General features: G+C 52.3%; 1 protein-coding gene across 1 annotated transcript in view; it reads right to left on the bottom strand.

The window, feature by feature from the left end:
* Positions 1-3,543: 3,543 nt before the first annotated feature.
* The window catches only part of DDB1 (damage specific DNA binding protein 1), a 29,794-nt gene continuing 14,161 nt past the window's right edge, over positions 3,544-19,176 (bottom strand). Inside the window, exons 13-27 of the mRNA XM_040494957.1 lie at positions 16,898-17,076; positions 16,637-16,800; positions 16,446-16,553; positions 16,087-16,294; positions 15,028-15,123; positions 14,815-14,926; positions 13,739-13,862; positions 13,219-13,383; positions 12,403-12,497; positions 7,737-7,907; positions 7,272-7,381; positions 6,826-6,995; positions 6,524-6,626; positions 4,941-5,064; positions 3,544-4,350 (exon numbers count right to left, since the gene is read on the bottom strand). Of these exons, the coding sequence (XP_040350891.1) occupies positions 4,267-4,350; positions 4,941-5,064; positions 6,524-6,626; positions 6,826-6,995; positions 7,272-7,381; positions 7,737-7,907; positions 12,403-12,497; positions 13,219-13,383; positions 13,739-13,862; positions 14,815-14,926; positions 15,028-15,123; positions 16,087-16,294; positions 16,446-16,553; positions 16,637-16,800; positions 16,898-17,076 (2,013 nt within the window). The 3' untranslated portion in view covers positions 3,544-4,266. The remainder of the gene's footprint in view (positions 4,351-4,940; positions 5,065-6,523; positions 6,627-6,825; positions 6,996-7,271; positions 7,382-7,736; positions 7,908-12,402; positions 12,498-13,218; positions 13,384-13,738; positions 13,863-14,814; positions 14,927-15,027; positions 15,124-16,086; positions 16,295-16,445; positions 16,554-16,636; positions 16,801-16,897; positions 17,077-19,176) is intronic.

Below are 19,176 nucleotides of genomic sequence, written 5' to 3'. Positions count from 1 at the left end.
CTCGGCCCACACCCCCTGCCCGGGTTTGGGAGTCAGCTTCCTGAGAAGGGCTGTGGGCGTCAGACTGAGGCCCTGGGAGGAAAGAGACTCCCGGAGCAAGGCTGGCGCGGGAGGCTGTGCGCCGGGGCATTGCCGGTCTCCGTGGAGCGGGAGTTGCCTGTGTTGTCACGAGAAGGTGGGACGCTGGGTCACTGCGCTGCTGGGCAGTTCTAGGCCGGCTCCCAGCCTGCCAGCAGATCAGCACGCGAACCCTGAGTGCGCGGGGTCAGTGGATCCACCTGCGCCCCGGCCAGGGGGCACTAGCGGGTCTTGAACCCACAGGCTGCTCTTTGCCCATTTCTGCAGCTGCCCCAGGCCAACAATCGGAGACTGGTAGGCAGGGGGGTGGATGAAAATCGGGATCGTCCAGCTGGGAGGAAGCTGGAAGGATGACCAGATTGTGTGCCCTCTGCCCTGTGCAGGAATCTTCCCTAGCGGCCCAGTTCCGGTGAGTCAAGCTTTTGCTCAAACACTTCCAGGGATAAGGAACTCCCTGTCAATAGGCAGCCCAATTCAGTTTTGATGAACTACACTGGTTAGGAAGTGTAAAGAATCCCAGCTCCTTTGGTTCTGCCTCTACAGCTGCCCTCCTACAGGCCACCTTTAGGCTGTCACTGAGACCCATAATAACACCCACGACCACAGACGAACATGGTGTGCCACCAACGGTCTGGACTCTTGTCTCCTTCCAGACACCATCCTTTTGTCAACACAGCCCAATAGGACTTGGCTTTCCCGGCATCCACATGAACCTAAGTTTCCAGTAGAGGTGTTCTTGGCTGTCATGTTTCTATGTTGTTACCGTTGTTCATTGAACGCAAGTTACTAAGCCAATCTCCCTCCCTGAACCTGCGAGGTCGACTTTTCGAAGATCTTCAAAGATAGGCCTGTTGTCTCACCTTGTCACGCTTGATCCATCTTCCAATCTAAGCAACAAATTCTCAGCGAGTAGGTCACCAAAATTCTGTATCGTAAGAGGAGTGTGACTTTCCTATTTCTACCCATTCTGAGTCCCAAGGAACCTCAGGATCCTGTGGCATCTTTCCTTTTTGCCTCAGAACATCCACAGGTGCACCTTCTCCCTGTGCCTCATACTGCATTCCTGTTACTTTTAAAAAAGTGTTCCGGTGTCCACATAGTCGAGAACCCAGCCCTGAATTACTCAAGAGTAAGAATAAACCAAAACCCTTCCTTCACTTGAGCACCCCCCCAAATCTAGCACACCACTGCCCTTCATCATTCCTGTTTGGCCACCACTCACACAGGTGCTCCTTTTGCCTGGCCTCAGGAGCTACCCACAGGTTCTCAACACATTTACACGAGACAAAAATTCCCTTGCACACACCTGTCCCACCTCGTGCCAGCCTCTCCCACGCTCCAGCGCGACTCAGCTGCCTCCTCCCTACACTCTGCTACGCTCTGTCCCCTCCGCCACCGGCTCACCCCGGAACTGCAGCAGGGTTTGCTCCATATTGGTCACTGAGCAGCTGGACAGTTGACCTGCAGCTTCGTGCTTGAAGCAAACCCTCATTTTCCCCTCAAGAGGAGCCCAGGATGTTTAAGGCATGGTGAATTCCAAAATTTACTCATTCCTCGGTGCTTTCTCAACAGCCCCGGGCGTTTCTTTCCTTTCCCCCAGTTCCTTTTGGACCTTAGGGCATTCACCTTGCTCCTCTTCTCATCGGTTCGCTTCTTTCCTTTGGTGTTTTGCTACTTTCTTTTGTCTTTTGGTTCGTTCGATCTCGAGGCTTCTCAGAGTTTGGACTCTGAGAGCCTCGAATTTAATATTGTTCGTCTCCAAGGACTAGTTTAGGCATACCCCTTCGTCACAGCTCCTCCGTGTTTCCTCCCCACTTCTGTGGCCTGTGGCTTCTCCGTAACAAAAGGGACCCTCCACTGAGGGCGGAGGATCCAAGTTGTTGTTGGCTGCAGAAAGGCGGCCTCTGGCTTGTGACCCTTCCAAATGGTCATGTGATGAGTCAGTGTTTCTATTATTCTCCCAAAGGTCCCTTCGTGCAGAGGCCTGGGGTGAGTAGCTCATCAGCGCCTACATGGAAAGGAGCCACTCCAGCTGGCTGTAGCAAAGCTCCAAGGGCAACCTTTCACCCCTCGAGAGGTGATTAATCGTTTTTAAGAGGGGTTGTGGGAGTGTGGCGGGAGAACGTCAGTTTCCAAAGGATTGCTGGAATTCAATCCAGAGTGAATATACCCAAGATTATAGCAAACAAAACAAAACTGCAAGGACTCCACAGCTCCCAAAGTCAAGACTGAAGCCACTGACACGGAAGAACCTCCTTACTCAAGGTAGCAGGTCTCCGCGGCTGCAGGTCAGACCACGAAAAAGGACCGGATAATCCTCCCACCACAGTCTCTTTCTCACCTCCGCACCTTAGAGTCAATCCTCCATCTAGGATTAAATTTTTAAAATAATCACAATCTGGAGACCGTTGCTTGCCTGCCTCATTAAAGCTGGTCTCTGGCATGGGGGCAGGCCTTTTCAATTCAAACCATGACTTGAAGAATTCAAATCACAGTGTTGAGTTTCAAGTTCAAACTGTGGTTTTTTTTTGAGAGATGCTGATTATTTTTTCCCTTAAGACCCTTACTCCCCACCCTCAGAAATCCCAGAAGAGGAAGGGGAATAGAACAGTAAAGAAACACCCGGAATGCCTCCTAGGAAATGAGACTTACTCCCGAAGACCCCCAAAGTGGAGATGCTTCCTTGCCCTTTCTCTTTTAAGCTAGAATCTCCCGAAACCACAGTTTGAACTTGAAACCACAATTTTCCTGACACTGTATCAAAGGCTGGTCTTAAAGGAGCCTGCCAATATGCCCAGGATCAACCCTCCTCTCCACTGTTGGGACAGAGCAGCCTTTATTCCCACTGGGTCACTGGTGGAAATGTGGGCCCAAACACTGTGACCCACTGAGCCAAAAGAAGACGGGCTCTGTTTGCTGCACAGAAGGGTGAACCCCAAACGTGTCCTACTCCTGTATTCTCAAACCCAAGGCGCCAAAGGTTTACCTGATTAAACCAGAGGAAATAAAATCAGACTCCAAAGGGCATGTGGCAACAGGAAGCTGGGAGGTGCATGAGGAGCTCCTCGCCCGGGCCAAGGAGTAGCGCCTGGGGGCTGCTTGGCCGGACGCTGTACACGTGTCTGAAATGACACCAGGAAAGGGAGCCCAAGCAACCCCCAGGCCCAGCAGGTTACTAACAGAGGCGACTGGGAATCAAATGGTGACTACAGGGTCAAGAGCACTCAAGGCCACTGAGTTTTGAAGCCCTGACTCCCGTTATCCTTGGGATCCCACCAAAAACGATCACGTGGCAAAGAAGACACAGCTGTCATTTCTCTCCTTGGGAACCGCTGTTGCAGCAGCAAAGTCAAGTGACTACAGTGGCTGCCGTAAAGGAGGGAAAGGACCTTACACTGAACCGCTGCAGTGTGACCGGGTTGATGCTGGGGAGCTGGGCAGCAGGAAGGAAAGCGGAAGCAAATGGATCTTTCTTCTTAGATTCTACTTTATTTGGTAAAACTCGGAAACTAACAACCAATTCACGGCCCCCGACCTTCTTCCCTCTGAAGAAGGCCGTTCCCCAGAGACAAAAAAAGGCTGTGGCTTGGGTAACACCCACCATCTCCAGGTTTCAGACTCAGAGCAGCTCATGGCCTGGTGGTCAGGCCTCCAGACCCAAAGCTCTCAGGCAATAGAGAAAGCAAAAGGAAGCTCTCACTTCAGAGACAATGACCCGTCCCACCCCCTTCCCCCCTACCCACAGCCTCCCCACACCCCAACCTAAATAAAAAGATAGCAGAGGACAATGCATGAGTGTGATACACACACACACATACACACACACATACACACACACACACACGCACACAGAGCTTCTTTTCAGCCCAAGAGCTGCAAACTCCCTCCCTGGAAGGACAACCGGCAACACCAATCAAGGCTTGGTGGTCCAAAGCGATGGCTGGAATCATCTGAGACTGGTAAACATCCAGGGAGAAAATACTTCACCTTCACCCCGTTCCCAGGTCTCCAGTGAACTGGTTTTAGTTCAAAGAAATCCCCATTTCCACACAGGTAGACTGTGGCCTCTGGGACAGCTGGCTTAGGGGAAGGTTTCCCCTGGCCGAGAAGACAGTGGCGGGGGAGGGGAGCAGGGCAGGAGAGCAAAGCCTTCAGGGAGGGTCTGGGAAAGGGGACCCCAGCCCTTGGCTAATGGATCCGCGTCAGCTCCTCCACAACCTTGATCAGGTCGTCGGCGGTGGCCTCTCGCTTCATTCCGCTGCCATCATCATACTGCAATGAGGAAAGGGGAGGACTGTGAGGGCCACTGGGGTGCTCTCTCACCCCAGGGAGGGGCGAAAGGACAGTCACAGCGAGAAGCACCTGTCGGCAGTATTGCCGTGGCAGGGAAGGAGGTCTCATCGGAAACCCACACCTTTCCTTAAAGGTACAAGTCAGCAAGGTCTCCTGACAGCAAAGCTGGTTCGAAGGCCACCACCTGGCATACATCTCTCTCCCTTCCAGAATGTCCCCCAGAGGCACCATCTCCAGTGAACAATACCCCAAAACTCTGCACTGTGGCAAGGTCTCTTCCCTATAGGATCCTGACCCTGCCTCCCATCTGTGGGTTGCCAGAGATCTGTACATGCCCGAATATGCCCTCACTCCTGGAGGTCACACAGGTGAAGTTCCTAGTACAGTGCCGTGACGCTCAGCCACATCCCCTTGCCCTCGGACTCCACCTTCCCACGTGGGTAGGAAACTACTTAGAAAGGGCCGCTGGTACTTGGGGGTGGAGGCAGGAGACACCGGCACTCTGGTGTCTCCAGCACTCCTGGCCCTGCCATGGACTTGGGTCACAGTCCAAACACCGCACAGCTCACCTGTAGGTTTGCCACGACCTCCTGCATCTTGGGCCGGCTGATGTCTAGGAAACTCTCAATCAAGTCTCCATCAATGAAGCCTGTGGCCGGTTCTGTCTTTCGCTCAGTATGAAAGGATCTCCAGGTGGACAGGTGAGTTAAGGAACATGCAATTATCTGCAAACAGCCTTACTCTCTCTGTCATCCCCGCCTCTGCCCAACACCACAATCTAAAGCGATCACCAAAATGAGAACAAGAAATGTTTGCTCTTTAGACAGTTTTGGAACTGAAAGGCCTTAGGTAAAATTATCACCTGATCCAAATATTCTCTAGTAGAGTGATCTTCAAAATGTTTTTAAAACATATCAGGGGCACCTGGGTGGCTCAGTCAGTTAAGCATCCAACTCTTGATTTCAGCTTAGGTCATGTTCTCACAGTTCATGAGATCGAGCCCTGTGTCGGGCTCCGTGCTGACAGTGCGGACCCTGCTTGGGATTCTGTCTCTCATTCTGTCTGTCTCTCTCTCTCTCAAAATAAATGAACATTAAAAAAATACTTTAAGAAAACTACAGATCAGACCGTCTCCTTAGCACAGAGCCTGGCCACATACGGATGTTTTCCACAAGCACTCCAGGTAGTCTGACGTGCACACCCGGGAAGAACCACGCTTCTAAGTGTAACCTTGATCTACACAGATGAATAAACTGAGGCTTAGTGGGAGAAGAAGCATGCCAAAAGCCCTGGTGGGTAGCAAAAGCTGACACACCAGCCCATTGCCTCTATCGCAGGCAAGAGCTGGGCCGTCCTGCCTTGGAATGGGCCCAGAGCCCTCCCGCCCTCCTGCCTGGGGAGGACTCTTTCTATCTCCAGGAATAAGCAAATGTCCAGCAGTACTTGGATCCTGGGTGTCACAGGGGCCTGATCCCTGGGCTTCTGGAGCTTTCGGCTTCTTCACTTTTCCCTTCTTCTCCCACCAGCCTCTCTCAAGAGTTCTCAGACCCTGCTGTCCCCAACAAGATCTCTGAAAGCACATTCCTACGTGGTCATCTAAATTTCCTGTTTGACATGTAAGGTCAGAAAGACCAGAGGCATATTTCAAGGACACAAATAATACATTTCTAAAATGAACCAGGTAAGCTGGGTGATAAGTACATGGGGAGTCACTATACTATTCTCTCTGCTACCGTGTGTTTGAATTTTTCCAGAAGTATATTAAGCACACACACACACACACACACTGGGGTGCCTGGGTGGCTCAGTCTGCTAAGCATCTGACTCGATTTTGGCTCAGGTCATACTCTCACGAACATCTGAGATCAAGCCCCGCATCAGGCTCTGTGCTGACAGTGGGGAGCCTGCACAGCTCTCTCTCTGCCCCCTCCCCATGCTTGCTCGCTCAAAACAAACAGACATTCAAAACAAAACAAAACAAAACAAAACAAAACAAAACAAAACAAAACAAAACAAAACAAAACAAAACCCACAAAAGTCCATTCCCCATGGGAAGCTAGTCAAGACAGTCCTAAACAGCAGCAGTTTCCAGAAGCAGCCTAGGGTAATGCAGCTGTCTACCTGTGCTGGGACACGCCCCTGGAAAGGATATAAAGAGTGCTCGATCTTGCCCACACTTTTGATGACTTTATTGAGTCGATTCTGCATGTCCAACAGCAGGTTGTACCAGCTCTCGGACAGCGAGGTCACCAGCCCTGGAGAAGCAAAGGGAGCCGTGAGCCGCAGAGCCCGCGGCACGCTTCCTCCTCCGAGGGCAGCCCCGGAAAGCCACGCGAGGAGAGCCGAGCTCGAGGCAGCCTCTGCTAGCGGACGCCTTGGCAGCGGCCCACCGCCGTCCGCGTCCCTCCGAACGGGGGTCTATGCCGCAGCGCGCCCTGCAGGCGCCCGCCTTACCAATCATGCCATTGACTGTGCCGAAGAGCACCGAGCCCTGTGTGGGCGTGGAAGTCTCGCCCAGGTTCTGCATGACCAGAGAGCCGTGGCAGAAGACGTTGACGAACTCGCCCAGGTGGAAGAGACCGACCTCCTGGAGGTGCTGGCGCTCCTCATCGGTAGTGGCAGCGCTGAAAGGCAGTGTGAGAAACTCGCTCCCTGCACCTCCCATCCCCGCCACGGGCCACACGCACGGGACACCATGTGCTCCACGTCCCTGGTGAGCCCACGCACGCCCCAGCGGAGGAGGCGGCCTGGAGACGACGACTGCTGTGGCTCTGACTCCCTCGTGGAAGAACTCTACCTCAGTGAGGAGGCGCGCTGACACCGAGAAAGGACCCGACGTCCTCATCCACCACTCAGGGGCCCTGCCCCCCGCCCCGCCGTCCCCAAAGCTGGTCACTCACCTATCCTTCTGACACACGAACAAGTTAAAAGCATTTTCAGCCCCCAGGAAATTGTCGTCATCCAAGATTTCGACAGCACTCATCCAGTTAGGATTGAAGTCTCGAGCAATCTTCAAATAGGTAAGGTACAACAAGAAAATATAATCAGCAGTGTGTAACGGAAGCGAGTTCTCCGACTGGTCTTTTGGCCAGAGGCCAAGAGCCCGCCCCGCGGAAGAGACGGCCCTGTGTTTAACGACTGCCGCTCTACAGAGACGCTACCCCCCATCTCCGGCCAGTGCATCCCAGCTGGTTACAGCTGAATGGTGAGATTCAAGTGCCGGGGAGGGTCCTCCGAAAACACCTAACCAAAGCAGAAAGGATGCTCCGGGAAAAACCTGCCCCCGCTGGGCTTGATTACCCCTCCCCACCGCAGAAACACTCGCGGAGGCCACATCGTGAGAAGTCTGCCCCCACCCCAACTACCTCTTCAAAGTTCCCCTCCATGGGCTTGTAGGCAAGCAGCAGCACTGAGCGCATCAGGTCGCCCACCAGGATGAAGTCGCCCTTGGTCTTCAGGTAGAGGGCCATGATGTTGTTGTAGTGATTGCACTCGGTGCGAAGCTCCTTCTCTGTTGTCCACTCATAAAGCCGCACCTGGGAAGGACATCCCGTTTCTCTCAACCCGAGGGGCCCCAAACCTCTCAGAACGGCCCCCCGTCCCCCTCTTCAAGCCTCCATGTGCAGCACCATTTACCGGAGTGCAGTATGGGAGGTGAGCCGGCTTGCTGCGGAACTTGCGTGAATATTTTATTTTGGTATCACACACTTACGAGATACGAAAATAGAGTGAGCACGTCAAACTGGTAATAAAAAGTTTTCCTTTACATAAAAAAAATGAGTCCAGTGTCAAGAAAGATACCAAGTAAACAGTAACGCAAGCAATACTAAAGACACAACAAAAGATAGTCTTCTCGTGACTGACAGTTGAGAACTGACCTACAGAAGTATTTCTGGAAAAAGAAGATCCATCTTGATCAGGAAGGAACAACATCACCTCCCAAAGAACCGTCTTTTCTGAACCCTTCTCAGAACATATGTTCTTAGAACATTCTGACGTGAACCCAATGAGCAGAGAAAATGTAATAGAAAGTCCAACAGAAACATGGTCAAATAACTCAAGGACTCTTTCAAATAACTGAAGGCTCAGGTCTTTATCCCAGGGTCGTGGGATCAAGCCCCGCATTGGCCTCTACACTGAGCGTGGAGCCTGCTTAAGATTCTCTCTCCCTCTCTCCGCCCTCTTCCACTTGCATGAGTGTGTGCGCTCAAGAAAGAAAGAGAGAAAGAAGAGAGAGGAAGGAAGGAAGGGCCCAAAGAACTAGATCTGTGGCCACCCCTCCACCCAAAGAGTTTTCCCCCCTTTTTTCTTCTCCACTGCTATGTTTCTTCAGTTACAACCACACCTCCAAACTAATGAAGATGCTTTACAGTCCAGCAGACAAACAGATACATATTCGGCACAACCCAGTCAGAGGACTCCACTCCCTGGCAGACCCCCAGGATCCAGGTGGTCCCGCCCAAGGCTTCAGCACATACAGGAACTGCTGGACAGAATATACCAGGCCATGATTTCTCAGGGTACGTGTAAAGAAACCGGACTCCAAAGAGGTGCCTGCCCTCCAAGAGTCACACATGACAATTACAATGGCTACCACACCTCCATCGGCAGGGTCACGGGTACCCAGAGCCCCCTATCTTTGGGTAAGCCCACTCCAAGAGTGGAGTAAAAATGGGGCCAAACACAACATGCTCCCGGCAACACCCCCCACCCCCTTCACTCTCCATTCACAGTCTGTCTGCTGTGGAGACAGTCAAAACCAAGGTCAGACACCACCAAAAATCCAGGATGTCCACTCTTTAACCCAGCAGGTTCTGTCTAATATGGCAGCCACTAGCCACAGGTAGCTACAAAACACCTCAAATGTGGCTAGCCCAAACTGAGATGTGCTTTAAGAGTAAAAACACGAAGCAGGTTTTGAAGTCTCTGTATGAATAACTCACAAAATATCTCCCTAATAATTTTTGCATTGACTACGTGTTGAAATGATAGTTTGTACCTATTGGGTTAAATAAAATACATTCCTCAAGTCAATTTCATCTACCCTTCACTTTTACTCACATGACAACAAGAAAGTCTAAAATGACACCTGTGACTCCTATGGGAGCTCCGTTAGACAGCAATGGTCTAGCCACCTCCTCCTTAACCTCGCATCCCCCCCCCGCCCACGTCCCACGCACAGGCTCTGCACCCACTTGCTGGAGCACAGTCCCTGGGCAGCCTCCTCTCTGGCCAATCCCCTTTCTCTCAGACGTGGCTCTTTTCACAAGGACTCCAAGCTCTCTCAACTTCTCCCTGCCCCTGTCCCCTGTACTGCTGAGGCTGGAGGAAAGACAGGCTTCCGAGCACTCCCAGCCGGCCCTTTCTCACCTCCATCCTGCCTCCTCCCTGACGTGCCATCCAGAAGCCCACCCCCTCAGACTCTGCCAGCCCCAGAGCAGCCATGCACACCCCCACCCCACCACACTCCCCCACACAGCCTTCCTGGGATCCTTGGTGACTTTCACATTCATAGAAAAGGCCCAATACCGACTCCTTTCCTCTCGTCACCCCCCTCTCCTCACGTATCTTGTCCATCCAACAGTCACCCTCAGAACCTGCCACTACACAATTCCAGAATCTTGTGTCCTTGGTTTCACCGCCTCTCAGACCACTCACAGACAGCAAGCTCCTTCTACTTCCCAGTAACCGGATACTCTCCTGGTCCGCGGCCCTCCAGGTCCTGAGGCTACGAGCCATACCTCCTGAACCCTCTACTCCCTCCATTTCCACCCTTTCTCTCAGCTCCTTCGAAGGGTAGACACAACCAAGCGGACCGGTGCTTCCAACATCCGGGGCCCCCATGGGTACTGCGTCCCACCTCCCACCGGTCTACTCAAAAACACAGCTCCAGCACCTCGTGTCTCATGGACCGTTCTCGTCCACACAGAAGCGTGCAGCTGTGTTTCCAAGCTTGAAAAGCTAACAACTCTCTTGTCCTGCCACACCTGCAGTCACCCCATTACTCTTTTCTCCCTTCAACACCAACTCCCTGAAAGCGGTTCTAACGCCAGCAGCCCTCTCCTCCCAGTCCTGGTCGAACGCTCCTCTCCCAGCTTTCCACCCCACTGCCCACCCAGAGTTGCTCTGGCCGAGGGCAGCAATACCTTCCACGGTGGCAAAACCAGAGGCCAACTCGTAACCCTTACGTTACCTAACTTCTGACAGCACCTGTAATTTATCAATTCGCCCCCACCCGAAATTCTTTCTGTGGTTTCCAGAAGAGTTTTCTCTCTTGGTTCCTCTCCTACTTCATTCCTCACCCCTTCTGCGTTTGGCTCGTTCTTCCCCATCACCCCAACTTATGGGCCGGAGGATCCCAGGGCTCGGCCTTCTGGTCCCTCCTCCACCCACTCTCAGCATGTGGACGATCTTGGGTGACCTCATCCACACTGCTGGCTTATTTATTTATTTTAGTGTTCATTTATTTTTAAGACCGAGAGAGACAGAGCATGAGCGGGGGAGGGGCAGAGAGAGCGAGACACAGAATCCAAAGCAGGCTCCAGGCTCTGAGCTGTCAGCACAGAGCCCGACACAGGGCTCGAACCCACAAACCACAAGATCATGACCTGAGCGAAGTTGGACCTTAAGCGACTGAGCCACCCACGCACCCAACACGCTGCCGGCTTTAAGTGCCGTGTCATAACCGCTGCCCTGCCATCTCTAGCCCATCTGGCAACCATCGTGACATCTTCACTAACGTGACTACTGAGACCCAGGAGGTCCAAAACCAGGAAACCTCTGGTTTCCTCACTGGGACATAGAAAAATACCTTTGGTCTCTGCCCCCGGTTCCTGACCTAGCGTGCTCCTAAAACCCTTGTAACTTCCTAAATGAGAGCAGCATTTTACACTGAGCTCCTAAATCCCCCAGAATTTCCCGGGTGACAAGAGTCCTTGGTTCTAATGAGGTGCCTCTTGGTGGTTCCTGGATAGTTCAGGATGTGGGCCGGTGCCCATGATTAGAAGCCTGGACCTGTTGGCCCCCTCCCCCATCCTCTGGGGAAGGGAGAGACTGGAGATTCAGTTAATGATCGATCATGCCTGTGTGCCGGAGCCCTCTCTACCTTCTCCAGCGCCCCTGCTCCCAGAAACCAGCCACTGCTGTCTGCATCAGCACTACAGCCTGACAGATCTCACCGCTGCGGCCCTTGGGCTCCTCCGGCCTTTCCTAAGATGTGAAGTGATCTTTCCAAGACAAGTCCAACCATATCCAAGCATTTGCTCAAACCCTCTAGAAGTCTCCATCATCTCACGGTAAAACCCCAAAGTCCTTAAACAGCCTATCAGGCCCCTGGCTGCCCCTCTGACCCCCCTGCCTGCCCCAGCTCGCTCCCACGCAGACAGCAGGACCGCTCCTACCTCCTACTCCTCGCACTTGGCTTCTCCGAGACATAGGCATGGCTTCTCCGTCCCTCAGGAACCTGCCCGGATGTCAGTTTCTCAGCAAGAACCGCCCCCCACCCCCAACCACGTGATGAAATAGCAGTCCCCACCCCACGCTCCTTCTGGCACTTCCTCAGTCCCTGCCCCACTTTTATCTCTCATCGTCTCAAGAACAGATATGTGTACTAGCTGCTCGTAGGTCCCAGAACCAGCTCTTTGTCCACTGCTACATCTCACACCTACAATGGACTGTTTCACGGAACCAGTACTTCCGGGACGTACCAAGGATAATAACACGGCTTGGCTCACCTTGTTCCGTACAGGTGGAATAGTCCCCCGCCATGGCCCACTCGCAAGCACAGGGACTGCAGCCCGCACCCTGTTCTCAATACCCACAGCGCTCAGGATCTGATAGGCACGGGGGGCTCCCGTAACCAAGGCCAAGAGCTGGGCCAACCCGAGCTCCCCAGATGCCCAGCTGCGCCCTCCATCCCCCCCACCCTGTCATCCTTAGCATCTGACACATAGGCAGCCTCGGGGAACGTGAGAGAGACATGCTCTGTAGACGATGGGGTGCAACCCAGGGCGTGACACCAAGCGGCCTCACCGTGCTATTGATGCTGGCTAACAGCTTCCCGTTGAATTCCACCATGGAGTACACGGCCCCTTTCACTTCCTTCTCAGCCACAGTCTGTAGTTTTCCTGAGGGGAGAGAGAAGAGACTCTGAGTCTCCTTTAGGAGCCCACACTTTAACTCATCAAAAGAATCCTGATTCCCCCTCTGGCTCTAATTCCTGCTCCCAAACCACGCATCTGAATGCAGGAAGCAGAGTCAGTGTCTCCTGGGGTTAACCACCACCACAGCTATGAGCCCCAACAGAATGTGCAGCGACTCCACGCTGTGTCCAAGATCTGCCGCCCCCAAAATTGCAGCTCCGACTCCCAAGATGGAGACCACATTCCATCTCAGCCATCTGAGCTGAGATTTTGGGGTTGATAGTGAGTCCTGAGAACCCTCTTGGGTAGGGGAGATGAGAAGAGACAGATGTGCACACGAAGCACTAAAGCTGCAACAGGACCCACACGGCTGAGCAACCAAGTGCAAAGCAAACCTAGGATTCCTCTCCTTCTGGCCGCTCGATTCTCTTACCCGTACTTCACCTCCCCCGCCCCCACCCCCACCCGGCTTCCCTTCAAAGAGTAGAAAAGGAAGAAACGCAAGCTAGATTTTACTTGTGGGTCTGCCGCCCCCCTCTGTGAAAACTGATTCAGATCAGCAGCAGCTTGAGTGGCAGAACACAAAGTCTCGTGGCACAGCAATCGATTCAGGCTCTTCCACTGCTTCACCAAGGCCCTGAACCCAAACGGTCTCACTTTCCCGGGATGTCAGATCTCTCAAAGGCTGGTGACAGTGCCCACTTACCGTCCGAATACTGAAAGACCACGATCCGACCCTGCTTGGGCTCCGCCTCTTCGGGATACACCATGGCCGTGCCCACGATGAAGTACGTGTTGGGGTCTTTGCCCAGCTTGCAGGAGACCAGGCTGAGGGCATACTCGTTCTGCAGAAACTGGTGGGCATGAAGCACTGGAAGGAGACCGGGAGGCGTGACTGGCTGCTGAGCCCCACACACAGGTACCCCTGTGCTCCAGGGAGGCCCCCAGCCGGGCTCCAAGCACGGTGCGGGTGGTGCCGGGACGCCGCCTCCAGCTGCTCCTGTCCCCTCAGCCTGTCTCCGCCCCTCACCAGCCTGTGCTGACGGGAGGCGGCCCGGCACCCTGGACTCCTGGCCAACCCAGAGGTCCCACCCCTCCTTGCTTCTCCTCCTCCTCGGATGGTCTGCCACGAGGTTTACCCAACTTCGGAACCTATGAGAGCCCAGAATCGGCTAGCTGAGGGAGGAGGACGTGGGCAGCAAATGACAGAAAGAGCTCATCTGCACCTTCGAAGGTGTGCTGGTCGATGATGAGGAGGTTGTGCACCTCCACCTCTTCTCCAAAGGACGTCTCGTGAGGCGCTGTGCTGCTGGAGAACAGCTTGCTGGAGCTGACGCTGCTGGACAGGGCCTGAGAACACAGAACGCACACGCCCTCTCAAAGGGAGAACGGGAGGGGGCCGGCCAGGACCAGGGGACAGAAGTGGATCTGAATGAGGAAATCTCAAGGTTGGCAGCTCGAGGGGAGCCAGAAGAACAGAGAGCTTCGGAGAGGACACGGGGACTGAGGATAAGGAGCCAAATCCCGTATAAAATTGCCACAGCAGTCCAACACAGAAGAGCCTGAGGGTCGCTAACGGCCATTAAGACAGTGATGTCAAGTCACTCGAACAAAGCGAATGAAGAACTAAGGCAACCTAGCGAGGCAGGAGACTCCAGCTCTGTCGATGGGAAGCGCAGGAAGCAGGTGAAATGAAGACAGGTGTAAAGACCTTATGCTCTGGGTTAAGGAGAGATGGTTCCAGCACAGATGTCTGGGAGCAAGAAAAGCAGAGAACACGCGGAACAAAAGTGTCAGCTAACACCGCCACTGAGTCTATCACGTGGGGCCGCAGACTGGCACCCGTATTTCACAGATGAGAAATCTGCACTTTAGGCTTGCCCAAGGTCACACAGCTAGCAGTAAACCCTGAAGGCAGTTCTGCCAGACTCCAGACCCCACCTCTTACCTGTTATGCTAACGCTGCCCCCCGTTACTCATACCTACAAAGCCCTCAAATTGATGAACCAAGAGAATTACTCATCCGGCAAGGCTACGGACTAGCAAAATCACGGACTTCCACACTTATCCCAAATTCTTCTCAACCCTCTGATGAGGGTGCCAAATCCAGCTCGCTGCCTGTTTTCATAACACGGTGTTCCTGGAACCCAGCTATCCTACTTGTGTCGACGGCTGCTTCCGTAACGGCCGACTGGAGGAGTCGTTCCCACAGGGCCGACAAAGCCGCACCCACTATGTGACCTTTTACTGAAGAGTTTGCCAGCCCTGCTGTGATGCCATCTTTCTGTGTCCATGCTCTCACCTGGGTGCTGGCACTGGGCCTCAGAGCCGTGGTGCCCCCACTCGTGTCCTGGACTTCAATCCGGCTAGAAAGGACCCCGAAGCACTGGGACACTTCCTGATAGCAGATCTTCCTGGAGAACAGGTGTGGACAGTGCCTCTCAGAACAGGTCTGAAGTGCCCACACCAACGCCCAGATGGCTGAGCTCCGCGGCCCTCCTCCCCTGGCCCTCACCTGGGGGACTCGTAGAGGGGGACCGTGCGAATGTGCAGCTTCTGGATCTCGTCGATGGTGCCAATGGTGAGGGTGCTATTGTTGGCCAGTGCCAGGCTGGAAAGAAGGGTCTGGGTTTAGATTGAGTAGACCCAAGGAAGGAAAGGATTCTACGAGGCAACTCCGTAAGGGGAAGAAAAACAAGGCAGAATTACACTAGCTTACTCGTTAGTGGTTCTCAACTTTGACTCTATGCTAAAAATCATGAGGGGGTGGAGAAGGGGGCGATCTTGAAACATTCAGATCCCTGGTCTCACTGCCACCCCCCATCTCACTAATAAGTCTGGTTGGGCCTAGGCTGAGATTTTTTTTAACGTTTATTTGCTTTTGAGAGACGAGTGCAAGCAAGGGAGGGGCAGAGAGAGAGGAAGACAGAGGATCTAAAGTGGGATCAGTGCTGACAGCAGAGAGCCTGATGAAACTCACAAAACTGTGAGATCAGGACCTGAGCCACTCAACCGACTGACCCACCCACGGTTGAGATTTTTAACTGCTTTCCATTTAATGCTAAAAATGTAGCTACAGAATCTACAACTAGGATCCTCAAAATCTCATTTGCATCAGAATGAGCGAGAGTGCTGGGCCCCACCCCCAGGGTTTCTGATTCGGTGGAGTTTACTGGAGCTGCTGGGGGGGGGGGGGGGGGGGGGCGTGGGGAGGATCATACTATGAGAAACCCAGCTCTAGAAGAATACACAATCATTTCTAAATCAGGGGTTCAGAAACCAACTAACCATCTGAATCACTAGGGAGGTTTCCTGAAAATATAGATACTAGGGCTGAACCCCAGATCTACTGAATCAGAATCCGAAAAGGAGTCAAAAGATATCTGTACTTTTTATAAAGCATCCCAGGGATTTCTAATGGGCAGCCAGAGCTGAGAACCTCTGTTCTACATTTCTCATCTTAGCTATTTACACAGATTCAACTTTGGGAAAAGGCTAGAGGACAAGGGTTTGAGGAAAACATCATGACGCCCCCCATCAATGGCATCTGTTGAAGAAAGAAAAAGAGGCTCACCTGTCAGGATAGCCATCAGAGTTGAGGGGACACATGTAGTTGACTTCCTTGAGGTTGACATTGGAGAAGACCAATTTGTGGTTGCTGCTGTAGATGACAGTGGGGCGGTCAGAGCAAGCAAAGACGTTGGTGGTAGAGAGAGAACGGAAAGTCCTCAATACCGTGGGCTGGGTGCCCAGAGTCACCTTCTTCCGATCGCTCAACAGGCCTACAGAAAGAACGGCATCAGGAGAGAGAAGGACAGGACACGGGACAAACAGCTGGGCTGTGGAGGTTCAAGAGCAGTGGGCCGAGGCTAAGGCCACTAACTGCTCACTCCTGATTTCTCAAAGACTCCCCGTCCAAAGTGTTCTGCTCACCCGTCTCAATGTTGAGCCCGAAGTAGAAAAGTGCCCCGTCTCCCAAGGCACAAAGGAGGTAGTGGCTGCTCTCAAAAGTGGTCATCAGGATGGAACGAGGAATGATCTCTGTGGGAGAGGGGCACGTCAAGATCTTGCTCCACATTCTGACTTGGATCCCAACCCCTAAAGGGTCCTCAGGAGACACCTACCTCCACCCAGCATCTCTTTGTGCAGTAGCTCAAAAGAGGGCAGCTTCAAGATACGTGCAGAGATGTCTGTCCACAGGCCAATGGCACAAAGAGGGGACAGCCCGTTGCTGTCCCCCAGTGGGGTGATGTCCAAGCAGGCCACTTCGTGTTCCATCTCTGTGTGGCTGAACAAAGAGGAAGATGGCAGAGGAAGGACTCCGAAGATGAACGAAGACCCAGAGAACAGGAGGGGAAAGGCAGAGCAGACCGACCAGCACACACCTGATCTGCCGGAGCTCCTGAGGGTGGATCTGCAGGTAGTAGAGGGCCCTTCCCACGGCCACCACCACCTGGCTGCTGTTGCAGGAGGCCACGCTGATGTTCTTGCCCTGAGGCTCCTTCCACTCACTGACCAGAGCTTTGGGTTCTTGAGAGACCAACCTCACAGATGCTGAGGTGATCTAGGAAAAAAAAGAGCAGTGTCTCCAAGCACCTGCCGGGATCCATCCACAAGGGGGAAGGTGGTAAAGGCTGCCCTAGTGGAGCCCTAAAAGTAAACTAGGGAAGTCCTCTCTGCCATGTATTTTTCTTCCCCAAACACCTAAAACGATTAGTTCCGGTAGATGCCATCTGTCGCTGAAGCCCTGAAGAAGGCTGGCTTAAAACCACTTCCGGTTAGGGCGCCTGGGTGGCGCAGTCGGTTAAGCGTCCGACTTCAGCCAGGTCACGATCTCGCGGTCCGTGAGTTCGAGCCCCGCGTCAGGCTCTGGGCTGATGGCTCAGAGCCTGGAGCCTGTTTCCGATTCTGTGTCTCCCTCTCTCTCTGCCCCTCCCCTGTTCATGCTCTGTCTCTCTCTGTCCCAAAAATAAATAAACGTTGGAAAAAAAAAAAAATTAAAAAAAAAAAACAAAACAAAACACTTCCAGCTGACATACCGGGAAAAAAAGGTAACCTGATTCATTCTGATGAAGTCTTGGGAAAACTATCAACAGAGGAAGACCCTGTGACTACCGGCCTAGCAGTTTTTCTCAAACCAAAAATCAGTCTTCTAAAATAGTCAAGTTCTTTACTATACACGAACCATTAAAATGCTTTAAAATTTGGAGGCTCCGGGCTGGCTCGGTCGGTGGAAGAGTGGGACTCTTGATCTCAGGGTCATGCGTTCAAGCCCCATATTGGGTGTGGAGATTACTTAAAACTAAGATCTTAAGGGGAGGGGTGCCTGGGTGGCTCAGTCGGTTGAGCATTTGACTTCGACTCAGGTCATTAACTACTGGTTCGTGAGTTCGTGCCCCACATCAGGCTCTGTGTGGACAAGCTCAGAGCCTGGAGTTTGCTTCGGATTCTGTGTCTCCCTTTCTCTGTTCCTCCCCCACTTGCTCTCTCTCTCTCTCTCTCTCTCTCTCAAAAATAAACATTAAAAAAATAAAAATAAAAAAAAAAAAGTCTTAAGGGGAGCCTGGATGGCTCAGTTGGTTAAGCATCTGACTCTTGGTTTCGGCTCTGGTCACGATCTCACGGTTCGTGAGACTGAGCCCCACGTTGGGATCCGTGCTGACAGAACAGAGCCTGCTGACAGAACAGAGCCTGCTTAGGATTCTCTCTCTCCACCCCTCCTCCATTCTCTCAAAATTAATAAACGTTAAAAAAATAAAACCCTTTACAAAAGGCTACGAAATTATGTTAAAATAAGTTTAATGAATCTATTTTATCACCGAAATAAAATAAAAAGCAAGTTGATGACAGTGTAATGTCATTGATTCATCTCACCTATCAAAACTGAGTTCCTATTTAAAGAGTAAAGCCCTTTAATAACAGACACACGAGCTGGTGCCAGTCTTCGGGCCACTAGTTAGAAAACACTTATAAAGCAATGAATCAGTATCTGGGCATCTCCCACACTTGGTCCAGAAACCAACAGAACCTTCTCTCTGGCTTTTACCAAATCCACCACTGCCGGCTGACTAACAGGAAGACCAAGTGGATAAAAAGATGGAGACAAGTTCATTAAATCTCGGGCACACAAATGCCATGCCCGACACTGACAAACACTGACAGTTAAGGAAAGTGCAAAAGGTTGAGAGGGATGTGCAAAAAGTGAAGAGAGCCAGGGGTCACTCCAAACTGAAAACAACGAAAGCGTGGGAAGGCGCTCAGAAATCAGGCTCCCGGGGCCAACAAGCGCAAAAAGGACACCTGACCCCCGTGTCACATATATGTTTAAAACAAAATCAGAATACAGTAAGTTCTGGTTCTAACAACGTGGAGAGTGTTGCTGACAATCATATATGGACGGGAGCATTAGGACTAAATAGGTGTGTATTACTATTAGAACAAGGGAAAAAATACGTCTCATAAAATAAGCATAATTAGCGGTTTGCCCAAATATGGCACCCCAAACCATAAAAATGTTACGATCCCAGTCTATAAAAGAGAATGTGAATAAATACAATATACATACATTTTAGAAAAAAACAAAGTTAAAAGGAACAACTCCAAAATTAACCCACCACTGGGTGGTAGGTCATCGAGTAATTTTAATTTTCTTTCCCTAGGGTTC

This window comes from Herpailurus yagouaroundi, unplaced genomic scaffold (assembly GCF_014898765.1).
Source record: "Herpailurus yagouaroundi ecotype Mexico unplaced genomic scaffold, PumYag 187, whole genome shotgun sequence".
Taxonomy (NCBI): Eukaryota; Metazoa; Chordata; class Mammalia; order Carnivora; family Felidae; genus Herpailurus; species Herpailurus yagouaroundi.
The sequence above is the reverse complement of the archived record's forward strand: the minus strand, read 5'-3'. Positions and strand labels throughout refer to the sequence as shown.